This window comes from Onthophagus taurus, chromosome 10 (assembly GCF_036711975.1).
Source record: "Onthophagus taurus isolate NC chromosome 10, IU_Otau_3.0, whole genome shotgun sequence".
NCBI lineage: Eukaryota > Metazoa > Arthropoda > Insecta > Coleoptera > Scarabaeidae > Onthophagus > Onthophagus taurus.
Window position 1 is genome coordinate 16304619 of NC_091975.1, and position 25273 is coordinate 16329891.

At 35.7% G+C, this 25273-nt stretch overlaps 2 protein-coding genes across 2 annotated transcripts; both read right to left on the bottom strand.

Annotated features, from left to right (window-relative positions):
- Nucleotides 1–5392: 5392 nt before the first annotated feature.
- Nucleotides 5393–6718, bottom strand: LOC139431637 (uncharacterized). The gene has a single exon (XM_071199636.1). The coding sequence runs from the start codon at nucleotides 6716–6718 to the stop codon at nucleotides 5393–5395; it is 1326 nt and encodes a 441-aa protein (XP_071055737.1).
- Nucleotides 6719–6795: 77 nt separating this feature from the next.
- On the bottom strand, nucleotides 6796–8657 carry LOC139431638 (uncharacterized). Its single transcript, XM_071199637.1, has 3 exons — nucleotides 8630–8657; nucleotides 6899–8565; nucleotides 6796–6831 (listed from the first exon to the last, which is right to left on the bottom strand). Exons 1-3 carry the CDS (start codon nucleotides 8655–8657, stop codon nucleotides 6796–6798), a joined length of 1731 nt encoding a protein of 576 aa, XP_071055738.1.
- Between the last annotated feature and the right edge of the window lie 16616 nt (nucleotides 8658–25273).

Sequence of the window (25273 nt, forward strand, 5' to 3'; positions counted from 1 at the left end):
TACTATCAAGAAAGCGAACCTTTGTTTTCACCGGAAGAATTTAAAACTTACGCGCCGTTAATTGGAATCGATTGCACGTATCAACAGGAAGCAATACATAAAAGCGGAGTAGAAATAAAAATCGAGTATTCAACGAAAAATCCAATTCCGGAAGGTACGACAGCTTACGCATTAATTCTGCATGACAGAGCATTTGTGTATTCGCCTCTTACGAAAATGGTTAAGCAATTAATATAGTGGTACTGTTGAAGCAACGTCATTTAGTGTATCTCTAAACATCGAAGGAAACGTTTGCATATAGTGGTATATTATGGATATTATGGTTTTTCAAAGGGATTTTATTATTTTGGACATTCAAGGTTTCACGATAAACGATGAAGAATTTATCCCAAAGGAACTGGCTTCTTACGACAGTAATCATTGTATAAGTCATTACGTGTTTCAACCTAGTCGAAGCTTTTCTTCACTATCTACCAAATTTCGCAATACGGCGAATTGGTTAATGAGTCATCATCATTGTATTGATTGGAACGACGGGTTTGTTCCTGCGTCTCGTTTCGATGAGATCGTTTATTATTTGTGTCGTTCGACAAAAGTAGCGTACGTAAAAGGACGTGAGAAAGCTACATTTTTAAGAAGAATTTTAACAATACCGGTAAAAGAATTGCCGGAAAATGAATGCAAATTGGAGGTTGGTGCGCCGATGTGTCCCTATCATAAAAAGAGACCAAGTATGTGCTCCTTATCGAATGTTTTTTATTTATTTTCATACGTATTCAGACATCTATAACTATATGTAAACGAATTGAGAAAGGCAGACGGGTAGTAGCGGTAGAGCAGTTCAAGATGGAACGTCTTTGGCGGTTAGTTACCAGATTGGGACTTTCAACTTTTATAATTAATAAAGTGTGGGATATTATGGAAAGATACGAATCTGATTTATCTTTTGCGAATATTAAAAACTACGAATTATGTTATTTACCAATCGATTATTATATCAATAAAGTAAAGCCATTAGATTTGGCGGCGGTTTGGTTTAAATTACCGTTGAAGTATAGAAACGATGAGCGATTACAAAGCAAGCTGCCCTGTTTTGAACATTATAATTTGCCTCATTGGGAAACGCATATTGATGGTCCACCATCGGCAAGAAAGGATTGTTCTTTATGTATGGTTTAGTATATAAACATTGTCAGTTATAGATTGTAAATTAATAATAATAAAAGATTGTAAAAAGTGTAAAAAGTTGTTTTAATTTAAAAGAAAAAATAGTTAATCTAAATGAATACATGGTATGTATACATTGGGTTGGGTTGGTATGACTTGGGTTGTACATTGAAAAAGTATTAAATTGGAAGAAAAAAAGGAAGAAAGAAAGGGGAAAAAAAGGAAGAAAAAAGGAAGAAAAAAAAAAAAAAAAAAAAAGAAAAGAAAAAGGGAAAAGGATTGTTTATTGAAGCTCCTCCTATGCTCCTCCCATGCTCCTCCTCAGGCTCCTCCCAAAGTGGAGATGGAAGAGTGGGGATGGGAGTGGGGGAAATCTAAAATTCCCCCACTCCTTTTTTGCACGTTTTTAATTTCATAATCTTCTTAGGTAAACAGTATTGTCTCAGAGTCGGCAGTGGTGAGAGGGCAGGTGCATGTTCAAAACATGCACATACACCATTGTTCGACTGGGATAGAACCTCCGACACCGACACCTGCAGCGCCTCCGCCCCCGTATGAAGTGCGGGATGAGCAGGAAGAGGAGGAGGAGTGGTAACCATTTTTCCTCCTCTTCCTTAGGTTAGGTTAGGTTAGGTTATGTTAGGTTAAATGGTTAAGGTATTATACTTATTATTATTATTATTATTATTATTATTCTTCTTCTTAAATATATGTATATATAGTTTCTTTTGCTATATTTTCATTCAGTCTTATCCAATTCATTTAGTACGAGAATCATGATCGACGAGAAATTAAAATGTTTACCGCAACTTCTAACACTGCCTATAGTAAATTTTAGTAATGGTTCGGTCGAAGAACACTTTACAAGACACAGCAATTTATTTGGTGGAAAATGTAAGCGAGGTTTAATTGTAGGACCCTCAGGTGTCGGAAAAACAAATGCTATGTTATCGCTTTTAGTTGCACGTAATGGGTTGCGCTTCCTAAACTTGTACTTATGCTCTAATTCGTTATACCAAAATAAGTACGATTTTTTAAGACGTTTAATTGAACCTATAAAAGATTGCGGTTACTATGAATTTTCTAATATAGACGAGTTCATTCGACCGGAAGATGCGAAAGAATATTCGGTAGTCGTATTTGACGATGTTTCCTGTACAGGTCAAAATGTCATTAAGGAATTTTTTTCGTATGGTCGACATAAAAACATTGATTGTTTTCTAATTTGTCAAAGTTATAGTGCAATTCCAAAACAATTAGTTCGCGATAATTGTAACTTTTTGGTGTTATTTAAACAAGACTTAACAAATTTAAAACACGTATTTGAAGATCACATAATGAGCGATATGGAGTTTCATCGGCTAAAGGAAATTAGCGATGCTTGTTGGGAGAATAGACACGGCATCCTAGTTATTGATTTAGATTGTAGTGTATCTAAGGGACGTTACCGTAAGGGTTTTGATAAATTCATTGAAGTTTAAAACTAACGACTTCAGCTGTACAGTTCGTAGTAACTTCACATACATCATACAATGAACAAGACGATAGCTGCAGAACTTATCGCGGCACGAGAAGTCGTGAGAGACAAAATTCGTTCTTTAAAAGAAGACTTAGAGGAGTCAAGGATTCGGTCGGAAACCGCATATGCACCCATCGCAAGGCCCTTACAGGATATTGTCGCAAAACTTGACACTGCGCCTTTACTATCCATTCCAAAACGAAGTTTATCTCCAAAAGAAGAAAAATTGATATCTAAGATACAACGCTACTCACCGGATATTTCTGACGTACCAGCTAAAACCGAGACCGAATATTTTATTCGAAAACCGAAAGTTCCATTAAAAGAACAACGACGAAAATTTGCTACATCGACTCCTGAAAAAAGGTTGGTATCTTCTCCCACGTCTTCTCCTCTTGGTCCATTAGCTCATGCAGAAGAAGAAGTATATGAAGTTCCGCCGGGCGAAGAAGAAGAACTCCTCGATTCTAGCGAGGATACCGGAGCTCTTATTTCGGACGCACATAATCGAATAGAACGACTTAAAGATGAAATAGAAGAAAGATTGGAGTCTCCAGAGGTACAAGCCGCTTTGAGTCAGTTTCATCCTTTGCCCAGAACGTATATTGTTGGTTTAACAACTGATTTAAAAGATGATTATGATCGTTTATACGGTGTTCGCGAAACTCCCGAAGGTTTCTACATTGGAGTCAGTCCTGTTCACTTTGAGGATCAGGATATTCACGTTGGAAACTTCAAATATACGGGAACCGTTGGTTTATATGATTTACTATTTAAAAACGAACCGGGCAAATTTACAATTCAGGACATGCGCAACTACAAAGATATCTTACTACGTTCAAATGCTCCGTACATTAATTACATTCCAGAGGCAGGTATGACTACTGAGGACGACAGTGGGAAATTTCAGAATATTATCAAGCCTATCGTTGAAGGTAACAAACCCAAGGTGCATTGGGCTAAATACTGGCCGAATCCGAAGAAAAAAGTCGGTGGTGCATTACAAAAACAAGTCGTTCCTGGGGCTCTTATCGAATACGAGTATTGGGACGATCCCAACGAACTTGTCGACAGACTGCGTTTGTTGATGGCCTCGCAAACTGCAGGTCATTCTGCACATGTCAATGAAATATCATCAATAATATCGGAGCTAACAGAGGCCGAGATTATACGTTAAAATATTATCATAAATATACGTCTCTCACATTTTTTGTTTTAAAACACCGACGTTTGTGAACTAGAGCAGATGAGTTTAAGCAAGTTCGGAAAACATTCGTCTAGTATGACGATCGATAAGTTTGGTAAACACGTACACGGACACAACATTGCTGCTCATTTTAATAAACGTGAAAACTTACAACGATATTTCAAACAACCAACTATACTTACGTTTAGCGGAGATGGAACTACGGATACAACGGATAATTATTACATTATTCAAAATTTAGGTTACGTAAGTAAATATATAAACTTTTTATATATTGGTGAAATAGTGAAATACCGATTTGAAGGAGACGTTGAAATGATTATTAACGGGAGTATCTTCGATCCAAATAAAAAGTTAAATGTTCTCTTCTTTGGAGATAAAATAGTTTGCAAACCCACAACGAAGACCACTTTACTCAAGAAACCATTTATGGTAGAACTGCTCATTGAAATATCCAGAAAATGAGCGATATTAAAAGGTCCGTCGTAAACGAGTTGCACGCGTCCGCGAGGAAAAAGTATAAACGCAGACGTGTTATTATAAAAGGTTTAACGGACTTATTTCAAGCTGATTTAGTGGAGATGATACCTTATTCAAAAGCAAATGGTAATTTTAAATATATTCTAACAGTTATTAATGCTTTCTCAAAGTATGGATGGGCTGTACCACTAAAAAACAAAACTGGCAAAGAAGTTACGCGAGCTATGGAAACAATTCTATCGGAAAAGCGGAAAAACATACCGAAGAATCTGCAAACGGATAACGGAAAAGAATTTTACAATGAGGATTTTAAAAAGCTCATGTCACGATATCACATCAATCACTACAGTTCATTTTCCAATTTAAAGAGTTCTATTGTTGAACGGTTTAATAGAACAATAAAAGAAAAAATGTGGAAAGAATTTAGTATGCAAGGTAACTATCGTTGGTTGGAATTGCTTCCCAAATTAATTCTGGATTATAACAACCAAGTTCACAGGACGATAGGAATGAAACCTAGCGAGGTAAATAACAGAAACGCATCGACACTGTTAAAAACTGTATATAATTACATAAAAATTGTCGATCCTTATACCAAAAAATTTAATGTCGGTGATCACGTCAGAGTGAGCAAGCATCGACACGCCTTCACCAAAAACTATACTCCCAATTGGTCTAACGAAGTGTTTACAATACATTCTGTTCGTAATACTTTCCCAACAACATATCTGCTCAAAGATGCATCCAATGAAAAAATTATGGGTGGTTTTTATCGAGAGGAATTACAAAAAGTTAAATATCCTGACGTCTACTTGGTGGAAAAAGTGCTACGGCGAAAAGGAAATCAAGTGTTTGTGAAATGGTTAGGATTAGGTCCGTCTCATAATTCTTGGATCTCAAAAACTAACGTTCTTTAAAACGTATAAAGACCTATTTAAAAGTTTACAAGACTTTATTAACAATCGAACATTACAAATACATTATTATTATTATTCTTTACAATTTTTTTTAAATTAAATTCATTTATTCGCATTCAATCTTTTTATCAACCAATGACCCCACGCCAAAGTATTACATCCGTTCGGTAATATGTATCGTTTATCATCGCACGATGAAAGAGCAATTTTATTCTTTAATTCGGTATACATAGTATGAAATTCTGACTTAAAAATGTACATTTTTTTATGAACCGATCCGCCACATTCAACCACACGTTTATAATCGGTCACGCTTAAATGTTTATCTATAACATATTTCTTTACTCCTTTAGCCTTCTTTACATTATCATTCAACAAGGTGATGCAGTACGCCTTAGCTCCTGTTCCAACAAATGACGTTATGCACCTGTTTGGATATTCATCTTTCATTCTTCCCAACACAGATCGACCGCGAGGTATATTGTGTATATTCTCTAACGGATAATTGGACGTGTCAAAAAATTCAATATTTTCTTTTATATCCTCATATACATTGGGAGTAGTAATTTCTAGGATTAGGGAATCAGTATCGGTGTATAAAAGTGTTATGTTATTTCCATATTTAAGTTTTAAGTAATCATAGAAGAAGCTGTACATTACGGTTTTCGAAAGCTCTAATATACTGAAACCCACATACAGCGGTTTGCAATAACGAACTTCCGCGACGTTCAATTGAACGGCTATCAAATTATCGCAAAATATTTTCGAAGATTTAAAATTTGGTTTAGCTATTAGGGCTTCCACGCCCGGTTTCTTATGACGACATTCCCAGTGGGTAACTAGTCTTATATCCACTCGCTTTTCCACATTTTCCATTGTCTTACCGTATACGATGTTATTCATTGCTTTGTAATGATTTTTTTCAAATTCATTCTTAGCTTTCGCACGTTTATCGGAATTGAAATCGATGTAGCTCCGCATCCAGTTGGATTGTTTAAATTCTAATACTCTGTAAATCTTCGTTAGTTTCAATCCGAACTTGATACACTGCTTTAGATTCACGTAATGAATGATGTATTTTGTTTTATTTTCCAAATTTGCTATTAACTTTGCATTTTTTGAACCTGGGGGTACAATCCGTTCTGGACAAAATGGCAAATCGTTGTGTTCATCATGTATTGCTTCCGGATACTCTAAATCTACCTCGAACACGTAACCCTTTTCGGAATCGTCTTCCGTATTGTAAATATCTAACTTTTGAATCTCTTCATCTGATAGCCATCGAAATCCCCCCGTCGGTAATTTTCGTCTCATTGCGTGTCCATACAAATTCGTAGCGTCGAGATACAAAATATAAGATGGGTCTTTGGTTTCATCAAATTCCATCATTAATTTATTGTTAGCCTTCGCACTGCGTTTAGTGCACATACTTAATCCACCGCGAATACCATTTTTAAAGAAGTGTAACATGTCTATGTCCGTTAATAATTCTAATTTTACCCCTGTCATTCGTAATAATGCATCCCAACCGAAGCCCGGCGCTGTGAAGTAATGACATGGATCTAAAGAGTAATACTTCATCGAGATGGTTCGGAAATTCTCAAATACGTCCGCCAAAAGTAAAACGTCAGACGTTAAATAAATGTCGCTATATTCGCCTAAAGTGCGACAGTTAAATAAGTTCCACACCGTTTGTGCACGACAATAATTTTCTTCGGTTATACTATCGTCGCATAAAGTATTGTAAAAACTACTTCGATCTGGCAGAGCGGTAAGATTCAGCTTTTCGAATGAATCCACAAAGGAATACGGAAAAACTCCTTTCTGACGTATAAGTCGAAACTGTTCTTCGTTCCTAAAATATTTTCTGATTTGAACGCATTGGTTGTCTTCCAAAAATGAACCCAACTTCTCTAGCGATAAAGCCATAAACCTAAATGAATCCACAAATCTCAATTTCATATGAACCCGCCTTAGCTTTCCCTTGCTGTCAATGTTTTCTCCTACGATAATTTTTTTCGAAAATGATATATACTTTTCTTTATTCTGTGCTATAACGTCCACGTCTTCTTCTTTTAATGCCATATCTTTCACAAACATATGACAATCGTAGTTCGAAAGATTGTGAAAGAATATCGGTATGAACTTTGGTAATTGATAATTGATGTTACATACAGCATGTGCGGGTCCTCTATACAACCCAGTTAGGTGATCATGATCGCACACTTTATTACCTTCTTTTATTTTGTGCGAACAAATGTGACAGATATCCTGCATCTCATGTATTAATCTATCAATAGGTGGTAATGGGAGCATTTCTTTTGGTTGGCTTAAATAATTTTTGTATATATTCAGAACGTCATGTTCCAACTTGCTCATGAAAATTTGAGCAGCATTACATCCGCGATATATTTCAAACTTCGACAATGATTCGTCATATGAACATTTTATATAATATGCAAATGCATAAGGTTCGTGTTTGAAACATTTGACGGAGTATGAATTATCATCGTTAAGTTCTGTTGCTTCCGCATCGGCGATCGGTTTCTGTAATGCTTCAAAATCTGCATACACCACGAACGGTATTTTTAATTGTCGTTCAAAATTTTCGAACTGTAGTATATTTTCCTTTTCTTCATTTCCATATTTATTTATTTTTAAATTTGTTGTTGGTAAAATTGCCCTTACCTTGCTGCAATCGTCACTTTGATGACGGATAAGTTTATTTTCTGACGTAAAGAATACCAAGCATCCGTCGCAAATATACTTTTCATGACCATTCTGCGATGCTTGCGATGATAGTAATCGAGACAGATTTTTTATCCAACAATAGTGACTATTCCCGGAATCATTTGTAACCAATAATAAATTTATATGTCTTTCTTCTTTTTGTCGACATATATACATTGTAATTATGTCATAATTCATAACACCGTCTTTAAAATACTCATTTATTCCATATACATTAATAGATAGTTTGTTCTGCTTTTCAAATACAGGTATATCTCGTAATTTAACTGGAAAAACAATATTTGAATAGTCTAAGCCGCAGTCTAGGTAATTCGGATACGAAGATGTCCTCTGTGGTAAACCGTTCGGTTCATGTAGTGCGGATGTTACAGCCCATGCAAAACATGCATCATCCGCGTTTTGTATATTTATCACAGCACGCTTTGCTTTTATTTGCGATGGTAGATCGATGTAATTAGATGCTCTGATAGGATTATATTTGTTTAAATTTAACTCCATATAGAGAATTTGCATTAAAGTCCATCCTAAATAAAATATTGAAACATTTATTTTTTAATATATAGGTATATTATGTCACATTACGCTTACCTGAATCTCGTTCCTGGAATTCTGACATTTTTGATGAAATTTCATCAATAAATTCCTTATATATTTTATACAGATCCGACGCTAATGATACTACCTTATTTTTCGTATTGAATGATTTTATTTCACAGTCTTCCTTTGATTGTAAAAATACAAACCAAAACATTCCATATTTAATTTTACATTTCGGTGAATATCGATTGCGCTTTGTATTAGATTTAGTATTTTTTCTCGAATTCTATGAGAAAATTCATCCAAATCCACAAAAAAACCTTCTTCACTTATTCGATAACTGACGATTTTGTCACCGAATGCTCCAGCTATTCTCTCCACTCCGTCATCGATTATAACAAAAGCGTTACGCTTGTGTGCGTTGCTTCGTAAATGTGCAGAGTAACATTGTCTATTTACATAATCATCGCAAGCCTCACATTTTACTGCTTTTGGAATTTGCGGTGCGTCAAGCTTGATTCTCTTGCCAATACAAGATAATCGTTGATGTCTTTTTAAATTGTCAACTCGAGTAAAACTTTTTCCACAATCCTCACACACGACCATTTTACAATTTAATGTTGTACACTTCTACTTGTTATGAAAGAACTACGTCAATACCACATTTCGCAGGCGTTTATAAACCCTCACCGCTCCTGAAACTTATTGGGGAGGAGGAGGATGCATCGAGTGCGTTTGTATACATGTATATTTATAACTCCGTATACCTCTGCATAATAAATTAAAAAAATATCTCGCAGGTAGATCATGACTCACTTACTAGTATTAAGTTAATTGACCTCCTCCTCGAACGTATCCCCCCAAAAAATTTGCCGATTCAAGAACCTCCTCGCATATTTTAAAGCTCCGTATACCTTTACACAATAAATTTTAAAAAATATCCCGCAGGTAGATCATGACTCACTTATTTGTATACCTACATGTCCCAAAACCGTATACCTTTGTGTACAATAAGTTAAGAGATATATCGAAAACATTACCAGTTCATTGAGAAGCGTCGAAGGATAAACATAGTAATTGTTTTCATCTAGGTAAACAGGTTACATATAAAGATAAATTTTTAATAACATAACCTAAATAAAGATACATTTTTAATAAAGATAAATTTTTAATAAAGATAAATTTTTAATAATTTCGTCAAAATAACATGACCTTCTCAAGTTAATTGACCTCCTCCTCTCTTCATCGAATCTCCTCCGACCCTCAAAAGAATCTCCGATTCAAGAACCTCCTCTCCTCATCGAACCTCCTCTGACCCCCAAAAAATTTGCCGATTCAAGAACCTCCTCCTAGAACGCAGGTTCGAGGAGGAGGTTCTTGAATCGGCGAATCTATACTACTCAGATGCATCAATGTGGAGAATTTTTGAAAAATGTGCAAATTACAAGAGTGTTGAAAAAAAACGGTATCCAGAGCAGAATACAGAAAAACTTTTACTACAAAAGTTGTAGTAAATTGTGCCCTTAACACAATGGTCTGTGACTTTTTTGCTCCCAGATGCACCATTGTGGAGATTTTTTCAAGAATGTGGAAATTACAAGAGTGTTGAAAAAAAACGGTATCCGGAGCAGAATACAGAAAAACTTTTACTACAAAGGTTGTAGCAAATTGTGCCCTTAACACAATGGTCTCCAACATTTTTGCTCCCAGATGCATCAATGTTTAGAATTTTTGAAAAATGTGCAAATTACAAGAGTGTTGAAAAAAAACGGTATCCGGAGCAGAATACAGAAAAACTTTTACTACAAAGGTTGTAGCAAATTGTGCCCTTAACACAATGGTCTGTGACTTTTTTGCTCCCAGATGCACCATTGTGGAGATTTTTTCAAGAATGTGCAAATTACAAGAGTGTTGAAAAAAAACGGTATCCGGAGCAGAATACAGAAAAACTTTTACTACAAAAGTGGTAGCAAATTGTGCCCTTAACACAATGGTCTGTGACTTTTTTGCTCCCAGGTGCATCAATATGGAGATTTTTTCAAGAATGTGGAAATTACAAGAGTGTTGAAAAAAAACGGTATTCGGAGCAGAATACAGAAAAACTTTTACTACAAAAGTTGTAGCAAATTGTGCCCTTAACACAATGGTCTGTGACTTTTTTGCTCCCAGATGCATCAATGTGGAGATTTTTTCAAGAATGTGGAAATTACAAGACTGTTGAAAAAAAAACGGTATCCGGAGCAGAATACCAAAAAACTTTTACCACAAAAGTTGTAGCAAATTGTGCCCTTAACACAATGGTCTCCAACATTTTTGCTCCCAGATGCATCAATGTGGAGAATTTTTGAAAAATGTGCAAATTACAAGAGTGTTGAAAAAAAACGGTATCCAGAGCAGAATACAGAAAAACTTTTACTACAAAAGTTGTAGTAAATTGTGCCCTTAACACAATGGTCTGTGACTTTTTTGCTCCCAGATGCACCATTGTGGAGATTTTTTCAAGAATGTGGAAATTACAAGAGTGTTGAAAAAAAACGGTATCCGGAGCAGAATACAGAAAAACTTTTACTACAAAGGTTGTAGCAAATTGTGCCCTTAACACAATGGTCTGTGACTTTTTTGCTCCCAGATGCACCATTGTGGAGATTTTTTCAAGAATGTGGAAATTACAAGAGTGTTGAAAAAAAACGGTATCCGGAACAGAATACAGAAAAACTTTTACTACAAAAGTTGTAGCAAATTGTTCCCTTAACACAATGGTCTGTGACTTTTTTGCTCCCAGATGCACCATTGTGGAGATTTTTTCAAGAATGTGGAAATTACAAGAGTGTTGAAAAAAAACGGTATCCGGAGCAGAATACAGAAAAACTTTTACTACAAAGGTTGTAGCAAATTGTGCCCTTAACACAATGGTCTGTGTCTTTTTTGCTCCCAGATGCATCAATGTGGAGATTTTTTCAAGAATGTGGAAATTACAAGAGTGTTGAAAAAAAAACGGTATCCGGAGCAGAATACCAAAAAACTTTTACGACAAAAGTTGTAGCAAATTGTGCCCTTAACACAATGGTCTCCAACATTTTTGCTCCCAGATGCATCAATGTGGAGAATTTTTGAAAAATGTGCAAATTACAAGAGTGTTGAAAAAAAACGGTATCCGGAGCAGAATACAGAAAAACTTTTACTACAAAAGTTGTAGCAAATTGTGCCCTTAACACAATGGTCTGTGACTTTTTTGCTCCCAGGTGCATCAATATGGAGATTTTTTCAAGAATGTGGAAATTACAAGAGTGTTGAAAAAAAACGGTATCCGGAGCAGAATACAGAAAAACTTTTACTACAAAAGTTGTAGCAAAGTGTTCCCTTAACACAATGGTCTGTGACTTTTTTGCTCCCAGATGCACCATTGTGGAGATTTTTTCAAGAATGTGGAAATTACAAGAGTGTTGAAAAAAAACGGTATCCGGAGCAGAATACAGAAAAACTTTTACCACAAAAGTTGTAGCAAATTGTGCTCTTAACACAATGGTCTCCAACATTTTTGCTCCCAGATGCATCAATGTGGAGAATTTTTGAAAAATGTGCAAAATACAAGAGTGTTGAAAAAAAACGGTATCCGGAGCAGAATACAGAAAAACTTTTACTACAAAAGTTGTAGCAAATTGTTCCCTTAACACAATGGTCTGTGACTTTTTTGCTCCCGGATGCACCATTGTGGAGATTTTTTCAAGAATGTGGAAATTACAAGAGTGTTGAAAAAAAACGGTATCCGGAGCAGAATACAGAAAAACTTTTACCACAAAAGTTGTAGCAAATTGTGCCCTTAACACAATGGTCTCCAACACTTTTGCTCCCAGATGCATCAATGTGGAGAATTTTTGAAAAATGTGCAAATTACAAGAGTGTTGAAAAAAAACGGTATCCGGAGCAGAATACAGAAAAACTTTTACTTCAAAAGTTGTAGCAAATTGTGCCCTTAACACAATGGTCTGTGACTTTTTTGCTCCCAGGTGCATCAATATGGAGATTTTTTCAAGAATGTGGAAATTACAAGAGTGTTGAAAAAAAACGGTATTCGGAGCAGAATACAGAAAAACTTTTACTACAAAAGTTGTAGTAAATTGTGCCCTTAACACAATGGTCTGTGACTTTTTTGCTTCCAGGTGCATCAATATGGAGATTTTTTCAAGAATGTGGAAATTACAAGAGTGTTGAAAAAAAACGGTATCCGGAGCAGAATACAGAAAAACTTTTACCACAAAAGTTGTAGCAAATTGTGCCCTTAACACAATGGTCTCCAACATTTTTGCTCCCAGATGCATCAATGTGGAGAATTTTTGAAAAATGTGCAAATTACAAGAGTGTTGAAAAAAAACGGTATCCGGAGCAGAATACAGAAAAACTTTTACTTCAAAAGTTGTAGCAAATTGTGCCCTTAACACAATGGTCTGTGACTTTTTTGCTCCCAGGTGCATCAATATGGAGATTTTTTCAAGAATGTGGAAATTACAAGAGTGTTGAAAAAAAACGGTATTCGGAGCAGAATACAGAAAAACTTTTACTACAAAAGTTGTAGTAAATTGTGCCCTTAACACAATGGTCTGTAACTTTTTTGCTCCCAGATGCACCATTGTGGAGATTTTTTCAAGAATGTGGAAATTACAAGAGTGTTGAAAAAAAACGGTATCCGGAGCAGAATACAGAAAAACTTTTACTACAAAGGTTGTAGCAAATTGTGCCCTTAACACAATGGTCTGTGACTTTTTTGCTCCCAGATGCACCATTGTGGAGATTTTTTCAAGAATGTGGAAATTACAAGAGTGTTGAAAAAAAACGGTATCCGGAGCAGAATACAGAAAAACTTTTACTACAAAGGTTGTAGCAAATTGTGCCCTTAACACAATGGTCTGTGACTTTTTTGCTCCCATATGCATCAATGTGGAGATTTTTTCAAGAATGTGGAAATTACAAGAGTGTTGAAAAAAAAACGGTATCCGGAGCAGAATACAGAAAAACTTTTACCACAAAAGTTGTAGCAAATTGTGCCCTTAACACAATGGTCTCCAACATTTTTGCTCCCAGATGCATCAATGTGGAGAATTTTTGAAAAATGTGCCAATTACAAGAGTGTTGAAAAAAAACGGTATCCGGAGCAGAATACAGAAAAACTTTTACTACAAAGGTTGTAGCAAATTGTGCCCTTAACACAATGGTCTGTGACTTTTTTGCTCCCAGATGCATCAATGTGGAGATTTTTTCAAGAATGTGGAGATTACAAGAGTGTTGAAAAAAAACGGTATCCGGAGCAGAATACAGAAAAACTTTTACTACAAAGGTTGTAGCAAATTGTGCCCTTAACACAATGGTCTCCAACATTTTTGCTCCCAGATGCATCAATGTTTAGAATTTTTGAAAAATGTGCAAATTACAAGAGTGTTGAAAAAAAACGGTATCCGGAGCAGAATACAGAAAAACTTTTACTACAAAAGTTATAGCAAATTGTGCCCTTAACACAATGGTCTGTGACTTTTTTGCTCCCATATGCATCAATGTGGAGATTTTTTCAAGAATGTGGAAATTACAAGAGTGTTGAAAAAAAAACGGTATCCGGAGCAGAATACAGAAAAACTTTTACCACAAAAGTTGTAGCAAATTGTGCCCTTAACACAATGGTCTCCAACATTTTTGCTCCCAGATGCATCAATGTGGAGAATTTTTGAAAAATGTGCAAATTACAAGAGTGTTGAAAAAAAACGGTATCCAGAGCAGAATACAGAAAAACTTTTACTACAAAAGTTGTAGTAAATTGTGCCCTTAACACAATGGTCTGTGACTTTTTTGCTCCCAGATGCACCATTGTGGAGATTTTTTCAAGAATGTGGAGATTACAAGAGTGTTGAAAAAAAACGGTATCCGGAGCAGAATACAGAAAAACTTTTACTACAAAGGTTGTAGCAAATTGTGCCCTTAACACAATGGTCTCCAACATTTTTGCTCCCAGATGCATCAATGTTTAGAATTTTTGAAAAATGTGCAAATTACAAGAGTGTTGAAAAAAAACGGTATCCGGAGCAGAATACAGAAAAACTTTTACTACAAAAGTTGTAGTAAATTGTGCCCTTAACACAATGGTCTGTAACTTTTTTGCTCCCAGATGCACCATTGTGGAGATTTTTTCAAGAATGTGGAAATTACAAGAGTGTTGAAAAAAAACGGTATCCGGAGCAGAATACAGAAAAACTTTTACTACAAAGGTTGTAGCAAATTGTGCCCTTAACACAATGGTCTGTGACTTTTTTGCTCCCAGATGCACCATTGTGGAGATTTTTTCAAGAATGTGGAAATTACAAGAGTGTTGAAAAAAAACGGTATCCGGAGCAGAATACAGAAAAACTTTTACCACAAAAGTTGTAGCAAATTGTGCCCTTAACACAATGGTCTCCAACATTTTTGCTCCCAGATGCATCAATGTGGAGAATTTTTGCAAAATGTGCAAATTACAAGAGTGTTGAAAAAAAACGGTATCCGGAGCAGAATACAGAAAAACTTTTACTACAAAAGTTGTAGTAAATTGTGCCCTTAACACAATGGTCTGTGACTTTTTTGCTCCCAGATGCACCATTGTGGAGATTTTTTCAAGAATGTGGAAATTACAAGAGTGTTGAAAAAAAACGGTATCCGGAGCAGAATACAGAAAAACTTTTACTACAAAGGTTGTAGCAAATTGTGCCCTTAACACAATGGTCTCCAACATTTTTGCTCCCAGATGCATCAATGTTTAGAATTTTTGAAAAATGTGCAAATTACAAGAGTGTTGAAAAGAAACGGTATCCGGAGCAGAATACAGAAAAACTTTTACTACAAAGGTTGTAGCAAATTGTGCCCTTAACACAATGATCTGTGACTTTTTTGCTCCCAGATGCATCAATGTGGAGATTTTTTCAAGAATGTGGAAATTACAAGAGTGTTGAAAAAAAACGGTATCCGGAGCAGAATACAGAAAAACTTTTACCACAAAAGTTGTAGCAAATTGTGCCCTTAACACAATGGTCTCCAACATTTTTGCTCCCAGATGCATCAATGTGGAGAATTTTTGAAAAATGTGCAAATTACAAGAGTGTTGAAAAAAAACGGTATCCGGAGCAGAATACAGAAAAACTTTTACTACAAAGGTTGTAGCAAATTGTGCCCTTAACACAATGGTCTGTGACTTTTTTGCTCCCAGATGCATCAATGTGGAGATTTTTTCAAGAATGTGGAAATTACAAGAGTGTTGAAAAAAAACGGTATCCGGAGCAGAATACAGAAAAACTTTTACCACAAAAGTTGTAGCAAATTGTGCCCTTAACACAATGGTCTGTGACTTTTTTGCTCCCAGATGCATCAATGTGGAGAATTTTTGCAAAATGTGCAAATTACAAGAGTGTTGAAAAAAAACGGTATCCGGAGCAGAATACAGAAAAACTTTTACTACAAAAGTTGTAGTAAATTGTGCCCTTAACACAATGGTCTGTGACTTTTTTGCTCCCAGATGCACCATTGTGGAGATTTTTTCAAGAATGTGGAAATTACAAGAGTGTTGAAAAAAAACGGTATCCGGAGCAGAATACAGAAAAACTTTTACTACAAAGGTTGTAGCAAATTGTGCCCTTAACACAATGGTCTCCAACATTTTTGCTCCCAGATGCATCAATGTTTAGAATTTTTGAAAAATGTGCAAATTACAAGAGTGTTGAAAAGAAACGGTATCCGGAGCAGAATACAGAAAAACTTTTACTACAAAGGTTGTAGCAAATTGTGCCCTTAACACAATGATCTGTGACTTTTTTGCTCCCAGATGCATCAATGTGGAGATTTTTTCAAGAATGTGGAAATTACAAGAGTGTTGAAAAAAAACGGTATCCGGAGCAGAATACAGAAAAACTTTTACCACAAAAGTTGTAGCAAATTGTGCCCTTAACACAATGGTCTCCAACATTTTTGCTCCCAGATGCATCAATGTGGAGAATTTTTGAAAAATGTGCAAATTACAAGAGTGTTGAAAAAAAACGGTATCCGGAGCAGAATACAGAAAAACTTTTACTACAAAGGTTGTAGCAAATTGTGCCCTTAACACAATGGTCTGTGACTTTTTTGCTCCCAGATGCATCAATGTGGAGATTTTTTCAAGAATGTGGAAATTACAAGAGTGTTGAAAAAAAACGGTATCCGGAGCAGAATACAGAAAAACTTTTACCACAAAAGTTGTAGCAAATTGTGCCCTTAACACAATGGTCTCCAACATTTTTGCTCCCAGATGCATCAATGTGGAGAATTTTTGAAAAATGTGCAAATTACAAGAGTGTTGAAAAAAAACGGTATCCGGAGCAGAATACAGAAAAACTTTTACTACAAAAGTTGTAGTAAATTGTGCCCTTAACACAATGGTCTGTGACTTTTTTGCTCCCAGATGCACCATTGTGGAGATTTTTTCAAGAATGTGGAAATTACAAGAGTGTTGAAAAAAAACGGTATCCGGAGCAGAATACAGAAAAACTTTTACTACAAAGGTTGTAGCAAATTGTGCCCTTAACACAATGGTCTCCAACATTTTTGCTCCCAGATGCATCAATGTTTAGAATTTTTGAAAAATGTGCAAATTACAAGAGTGTTGAAAAAAAACGGTATCCGGAGCAGAATACAGAAAAACTTTTACTACAAAGGTTGTAGCAAATTGTGCCCTTAACACAATGGTCTGTGACTTTTTTGCTCCCAGATGCATCAATGTGGAGATTTTTTCAAGAATGTGGAAATTACAAGAGTGTTGAAAAAAAACGGTATCCGGAGCAGAATACAGAAAAACTTTTACCACAAAAGTTGTAGCAAATTGTGCCCTTAACACAATGGTCTCCAACATTTTTGCTCCCAGATGCATCAATGTGGAGAATTTTTGAAAAATGTGCAAATTACAAGAGTGTTGAAAAAAAACGGTATCCGGAGCAGAATACAGAAAAACTTTTACTACAAAGGTTGTAGCAAATTGTGCCCTTAACACAATGGTCTGTGACTTTTTTGCTCCCAGATGCATCAATGTGGAGATTTTTTCAAGAATGTGGAAATTACAAGAGTGTTGAAAAAAAACGGTATCCGGAGCAGAATACAGAAAAACTTTTACCACAAAAGTTGTAGCAAATTGTGCCCTTAACACAATGGTCTCCAACATTTTTGCTCCCAGATGCATCAATGTGGAGAATTTTTGAAAAATGTGCAAATTACAAGAGTGTTGAAAAAAAACGGTATCCGGAGCAGAATACAGAAAAACTTTTACTACAAAGGTTGTAGCAAATTGTGCCCTTAACACAATGGTCTGTGACTTTTTTGCTCCCAGATGCATCAATGTGGAGATTTTTTCAAGAATGTGGAAATTACAAGAGTGTTGAAAAAAAACGGTATCCGGAGCAGAATACAGAAAAACTTTTACCACAAAAGTTGTAGCAAATTGTGCCCTTAACACAATGGTCTCCAACATTTTTGCTCCCAGATGCATCAATGTGGAGAATTTTTGAAAAATGTGCAAATTACAAGAGTGTTGAAAAAAAACGGTATCCGGAGCAGAATACAGAAAAACTTTTACTACAAAAGTTGTAGTAAATTGTGCCCTTAACACAATGGTCAGTAACTTTTTTGCTCCCAGATGCACCATTATGGAGATTTTTTCAAGAATGTGGAAATTACAAGAGTGTTGAAAAAAAACGGTATCCGGAGCAGAATACAGAAAAACTTTTACTACAAAAGTTGTAGTAAATTGTGCCCTTAACACAATGGTCTGTAACTTTTTTGCTCCCAGATGCACCATTGTGGAGATTTTTTCAAGAATGTGGAAATTACAAGAGTGTTGAAAAAAAACGGTATCCGGAGCAGAATACAGAAAAACTTTTACGACAAAGGTTGTAGCAAATTGTGCCCTTAACACAATGGTCTGGGACTTTTTTGCTCCCAGATGCACCATTGTGGAGATTTTTTCAAGAATGTGGAAATTACAAGAGTGTTGAAAAAAAACGGTATCCGGAGCAGAATACAGAAAAACTTTTACTACAAAAGTTGTAGTAAATTGTGCCCTTAACACAATGGTCTGTGACTTTTTTGCTCCCAGGTGCATAAATATGGAGATTTTTTCAAGAATGTGGAAATTACAAGAGTGTTGAAAAAAAACGGTATTCGGAGCAAAATACAGAAAAACTTTTACTACAAAAGTTGTAGTAAATTGTGCCCTTAACACAATGGTCTGTGACTTTTTTGCTCCCAGATGCACCATTGTGGAGATTTTTTCAAGAATGTGGAAATTACAAGAGTGTTGAAAAAAAACGGTATCCGGAGCAGAATACAGAAAAACTTTTACTACAAAGGTTGTAGCAAATTGTGCCCTTAACACAATGGTCTCCAACATTTTTGCTCCCAGATGCATCAATGTGGAGAATTTTTGAAAAATGTGCAAATTACAAGAGTGTTGAAAAAAAACGGTATCCGGAGCAGAATACAGAAAAACTTTTACTACAAAAGTTGTAGTAAATTGTGCCCTTAACACAATGGTCTGTGACTTTTTTGCTCCCAGATGCACCATTGTGGAGATTTTTTCAAGAATGTGGAAATTACAAGAGTGTTGAAAAAAAACGGTATCCGGAGCAGAATACAGAAAAACTTTTACTACAAAGGTTGTAGCAAATTGTGCCCTTAACACAATGGTCTCCAACATTTTTGCTCCCAGATGCATCAATGTTTAGAATTTTTGAAAAATGTGCAAATTACAAGAGTGTTGAAAAAAAACGGTATCCGGAGCAGAATACAGAAAAACTTTTACTACAAAGGTTGTAGCAAATTGTGCCCTTAACACAATGGTCTGTGACTTTTTTGCTCCCAGATGCATCAATGTGGAGATTTTTTCAAGAATGTGGAAATTACAAGAGTGTTGAAAAAAAACGGTATCCGGAGCAGAATACAGAAAAACTTTTACCACAAAAGTTGTAGCAAATTGTGCCCTTAACACAATGGTCTCCAACATTTTTGCTCCCAGATGCATCAATGTGGAGAATTTTTGAAAAATGTGCAAATTACAAGAGTGTTGAAAAAAAACGGTATCCGGAGCAGAATACAGAAAAACTTTTACTACAAAGGTTGTAGCAAATTGTGCCCTTAACACAATGGTCTGTGACTTTTTTGCTCCCAGATGCATCAATGTGGAGATTTTTTCAAGAATGTGGAAATTACAAGAGTGTTGAAAAAAAACGGTATCCGGAGCAGAATACAGAAAAACTTTTACCACAAAAGTTGTAGCAAATTGTGCCCTTAACACAATGGTCTCCAACATTTTTGCTCCCAGATGCATCAATGTGGAGAATTTTTGAAAAATGTGCAAATTACAAGAGTGTTGAAAAAAAACGGTATCCGGAGCAGAATACAGAAAAACTTTTACTACAAAAGTTGTAGTAAATTGTGCCCTTAACACAATGGTCAGTAACTTTTTTGCTCCCAGATGCACCATTATGGAGATTTTTTCAAGAATGTGGAAATTACAAGAGTGTTGAAAAAAAACGGTATCCGGAGCAGAATACAGAAAAACTTTTACTACAAAAGTTGTAGTAAATTGTGCCCTTAACACAATGGTCTGTAACTTTTTTGCTCCCAGATGCACCATTGTGGAGATTTTTTCAAGAATGTGGAAATTACAAGAGTGTTGAAAAAAAACGGTATCCGGAGCAGAATACAGAAAAACTTTTACGACAAAGGTTGTAGCAAATTGTGCCCTTAACACAATGGTCTGGGACTTTTTTGCTCCCAGATGCACCATTGTGGAGATTTTTTCAAGAATGTGGAAATTACAAGAGTGTTGAAAAAAAACGGTATCCGGAGCAGAATACAGAAAAACTTTTACTACAAAAGTTGTAGTAAATTGTGCCCTTAACACAATGGTCTGTGACTTTTTTGCTCCCAGGTGCATAAATATGGAGATTTTTTCAAGAATGTGGAAATTACAAGAGTGTTGAAAAAAAACGGTATTCGGAGCAAAATACAGAAAAACTTTTACTACAAAAGTTGTAGTAAATTGTGCCCTTAACACAATGGTCTGTGACTTTTTTGCTCCCAGATGCACCATTGTGGAGATTTTTTCAAGAATGTGGAAATTACAAGAGTGTTGAAAAAAAACGGTATCCGGAGCAGAATACAGAAAAACTTTTACTACAAAGGTTGTAGCAAATTGTGCCCTTAACACAATGGTCTCCAACATTTTTGCTCCCAGATGCATCAATGTGGAGAATTTTTGAAAAATGTGCAAATTACAAGAGTGTTGAAAAAAAACGGTATCCGGAGCAGAATACAGAAAAACTTTTACTACAAAAGTTGTAGTAAATTGTGCCCTTAACACAATGGTCTGTGACTTTTTTGCTCCCAGATGCACCATTGTGGAGATTTTTTCAAGAATGTGGAAATTACAAGAGTGTTGAAAAAAAACGGTATCCGGAGCAGAATACAGAAAAACTTTTACTACAAAGGTTGTAGCAAATTGTGCCCTTAACACAATGGTCTCCAACATTTTTGCTCCCAGATGCATCAATGTTTAGAATTTTTGAAAAATGTGCAAATTACAAGAGTGTTGAAAAAAAACGGTATCCGGAGCAGAATACAGAAAAACTTTTACTACAAAGGTTGTAGCAAATTGTGCCCTTAACACAATGGTCTGTGACTTTTTTGCTCCCAGATGCATCAATGTGGAGATTTTTTCAAGAATGTGGAAATTACAAGAGTGTTGAAAAAAAACGGTATCCGGAGCAGAATACAGAAAAACTTTTACCACAAAAGTTGTAGCAAATTGTGCCCTTAACACAATGGTCTCCAACATTTTTGCTCCCAGATGCATCAATGTGGAGAATTTTTGAAAAATGTGCAAATTACAAGAGTGTTGAAAAAAAACGGTATCCGGAGCAGAATACAGAAAAACTTTTACTACAAAAGTTGTAGTAAATTGTGCCCTTAACACAATGGTCAGTAACTTTTTTGCTCCCAGATGCACCATTATGGAGATTTTTTCAAGAATGTGGAAATTACAAGAGTGTTGAAAAAAAACGGTATCCGGAGCAGAATACAGAAAAACTTTTACTACAAAAGTTGTAGTAAATTGTGCCCTTAACACAATGGTCTGTAACTTTTTTGCTCCCAGATGCACCATTGTGGAGATTTTTTCAAGAATGTGGAAATTACAAGAGTGTTGAAAAAAAACGGTATCCGGAGCAGAATACAGAAAAACTTTTACGACAAAGGTTGTAGCAAATTGTGCCCTTAACACAATGGTCTGGGACTTTTTTGCTCCCAGATGCACCATTGTGGAGATTTTTTCAAGAATGTGGAAATTACAAGAGTGTTGAAAAAAAACGGTATCCGGAGCAGAATACAGAAAAACTTTTACTACAAAAGTTGTAGTAAATTGTGCCCTTAACACAATGGTCTGTGACTTTTTTGCTCCCAGGTGCATAAATATGGAGATTTTTTCAAGAATGTGGAAATTACAAGAGTGTTGAAAAAAAACGGTATTCGGAGCAAAATACAGAAAAACTTTTACTACAAAAGTTGTAGTAAATTGTGCCCTTAACACAATGGTCTGTAACTTTTTTGCTCCCAGATCCACCATTGTGGAGATTTTTTCAAGAATGTGGAAATTACAAGAGTGTTGAAAAAAAACGGTATCCGGAGCAGAATACAGAAAAACTTTTACTACAAAAGTTGTAGCAAATTGTTCCCTTAACACAATGGTCTGTGACTTTTTTGCTCCCAGATGCACCATTGTGGAGATTTTTTCAAGAATGTGGAAATTACAAGAGTGTTGAAAAAAAACGGTATCCGGAGCAGAATACAGAAAAACTTTTACTACAAAAGTTGTAGCAAATTGTTCCCTTAACACAATGGTCTGTGACTTTTTTGCTCCCAGATGCACCATTGTGGAGATTTTTTCAAGAATGTGGAAATTACAAGAGTGTTGAAAAAAAACGGTATTCGGAGCAGAATACAGAAAAACTTTTACTACAAGAGTTGTAGTAAATTGTGCCCTTAACACAATGGTCTGTAACTTTTTTGCTCCCAGATGCACCATTGTGGAGATTTTTTCAAGAATGTGGAAATTACAAGAGTGTTGAAAAAAAACGGTATTCGGAGCAGAATACAGAAAAACTTCTACTACAAGAGTTGTAGTAAATTGTGCCCTTAACACAATGGTCTGTGACTTTTTTGCTCCCAGATGCACCATTGTGGAGATTTTTTCAAGAATGTGGAAATTACAAGAGTGTTGAAAAAAAACGGTATTCGGAGCAGAATACAGAAAAACTTTTACTACAAGAGTTGTAGTAAATTGTGCCCTTAACACAATGGTCTGTAACTTTTTTGCTCCCAGATGCACCATTGTGGAGATTTTTTCAAGAATGTGGAAATTACAAGAGTGTTGAAAAAAAACGGTATTCGGAGCAGAATACAGAAAAACTTTTACTACAAGAGTTGTAGTAAATTGTGCCCTTAACACAATGGTCTGTGACTTTTTTGCTCCCAGATGCACCATTGTGGAGATTTTTTCAAGAATGTGGAAATTACAAGAGTGTTGAAAAAAAACGGTATTCGGAGCAGAATACAGAAAAACTTTTACTACAAGAGTTGTAGTAAATTGTGCCCTTAACACAATGGTCTGTATCTTTTTTGCTCCCAGATGCACCATTGTGGAGATTTTTTCAAGAATGTGGAAATTACAAGAGTGTTGAAAAAAAACGGTATCCGGAGCAGAATACAGAAAAACTTTTACTACAAAAGTTGTAGCAAATTGTGCCCTTAACACAATGGTCTCCAACATTTTTGCTCCCAGATGCATCAATGTGGAGAATTTTTGAAAAATGTGCAAATTACAAGAGTGTTGAAAAAAAACGGTATCCGGAGCAGAATACAGAAAAACTTTTACTACAAAAGTTGTAGTAAATTGTGCCCTTAACACAATGGTCAGTAACTTTTTTGCTCCCAGATGCACCATTATGGAGATTTTTTCAAGAATGTGGAAATTACAAGAGTGTTGAAAAAAAACGGTATCCGGAGCAGAATACAGAAAAACTTTTACTACAAAAGTTGTAGTAAATTGTGCCCTTAACACAATGGTCTGTAACTTTTTTGCTCCCAGATGCACCATTGTGGAGATTTTTTCAAGAATGTGGAAATTACAAGAGTGTTGAAAAAAAACGGTATTCGGAGCAGAATACAGAAAAACTTCTACTACAAGAGTTGTAGTAAATTGTGCCCTTAACACAATGGTCTGTGACTTTTTTGCTCCCAGATGCACCATTGTGGAGATTTTTTCAAGAATGTGGAAATTACAAGAGTGTTGAAAAAAAACGGTATTCGGAGCAGAATACAGAAAAACTTTTACTACAAGAGTTGTAGTAAATTGTGCCCTTAACACAATGGTCTGTAACTTTTTTGCTCCCAGATGCACCATTGTGGAGATTTTTTCAAGAATGTGGAAATTACAAGAGTGTTGAAAAAAAACGGTATTCGGAGCAGAATACAGAAAAACTTTTACTACAAGAGTTGTAGTAAATTGTGCCCTTAACACAATGGTCTGTGACTTTTTTGCTCCCAGATGCACCATTGTGGAGATTTTTTCAAGAATGTGGAAATTACAAGAGTGTTGAAAAAAAACGGTATTCGGAGCAGAATACAGAAAAACTTTTACTACAAGAGTTGTAGTAAATTGTGCCCTTAACACAATGGTCTGTATCTTTTTTGCTCCCAGATGCACCATTGTGGAGATTTTTTCAAGAATGTGGAAATTACAAGAGTGTTGAAAAAAAACGGTATCCGGAGCAGAATACAGAAAAACTTTTACTACAAAAGTTGTAGCAAATTGTGCCCTTAACACAATGGTCTCCAACATTTTTGCTCCCAGATGCATCAATGTGGAGAATTTTTGAAAAATGTGCAAATTACAAGAGTGTTGAAAAAAAACGGTATCCGGAGCAGAATACAGAAAAACTTTTACTACAAAAGTTGTAGTAAATTGTGCCCTTAACACAATGGTCAGTAACTTTTTTGCTCCCAGATGCACCATTATGGAGATTTTTTCAAGAATGTGGAAATTACAAGAGTGTTGAAAAAAAACGGTATCCGGAGCAGAATACAGAAAAACTTTTACTACAAAAGTTGTAGTAAATTGTGCCCTTAACACAATGGTCTGTAACTTTTTTGCTCCCAGATGCACCATTGTGGAGATTTTTTCAAGAATGTGGAAATTACAAGAGTGTTGAAAAAAAACGGTATCCGGAGCAGAATACAGAAAAACTTTTACGACAAAGGTTGTAGCAAATTGTGCCCTTAACACAATGGTCTGGGACTTTTTTGCTCCCAGATGCACCATTGTGGAGATTTTTTCAAGAATGTGGAAATTACAAGAGTGTTGAAAAAAAACGGTATCCGGAGCAGAATACAGAAAAACTTTTACTACAAAAGTTGTAGTAAATTGTGCCCTTAACACAATGGTCTGTGACTTTTTTGCTCCCAGGTGCATAAATATGGAGATTTTTTCAAGAATGTGGAAATTACAAGAGTGTTGAAAAAAAACGGTATTCGGAGCAGAATACAGAAAAACTTTTACTACAAAAGTTGTAGTAAATTGTGCCCTTAACACAATGGTCTGTAACT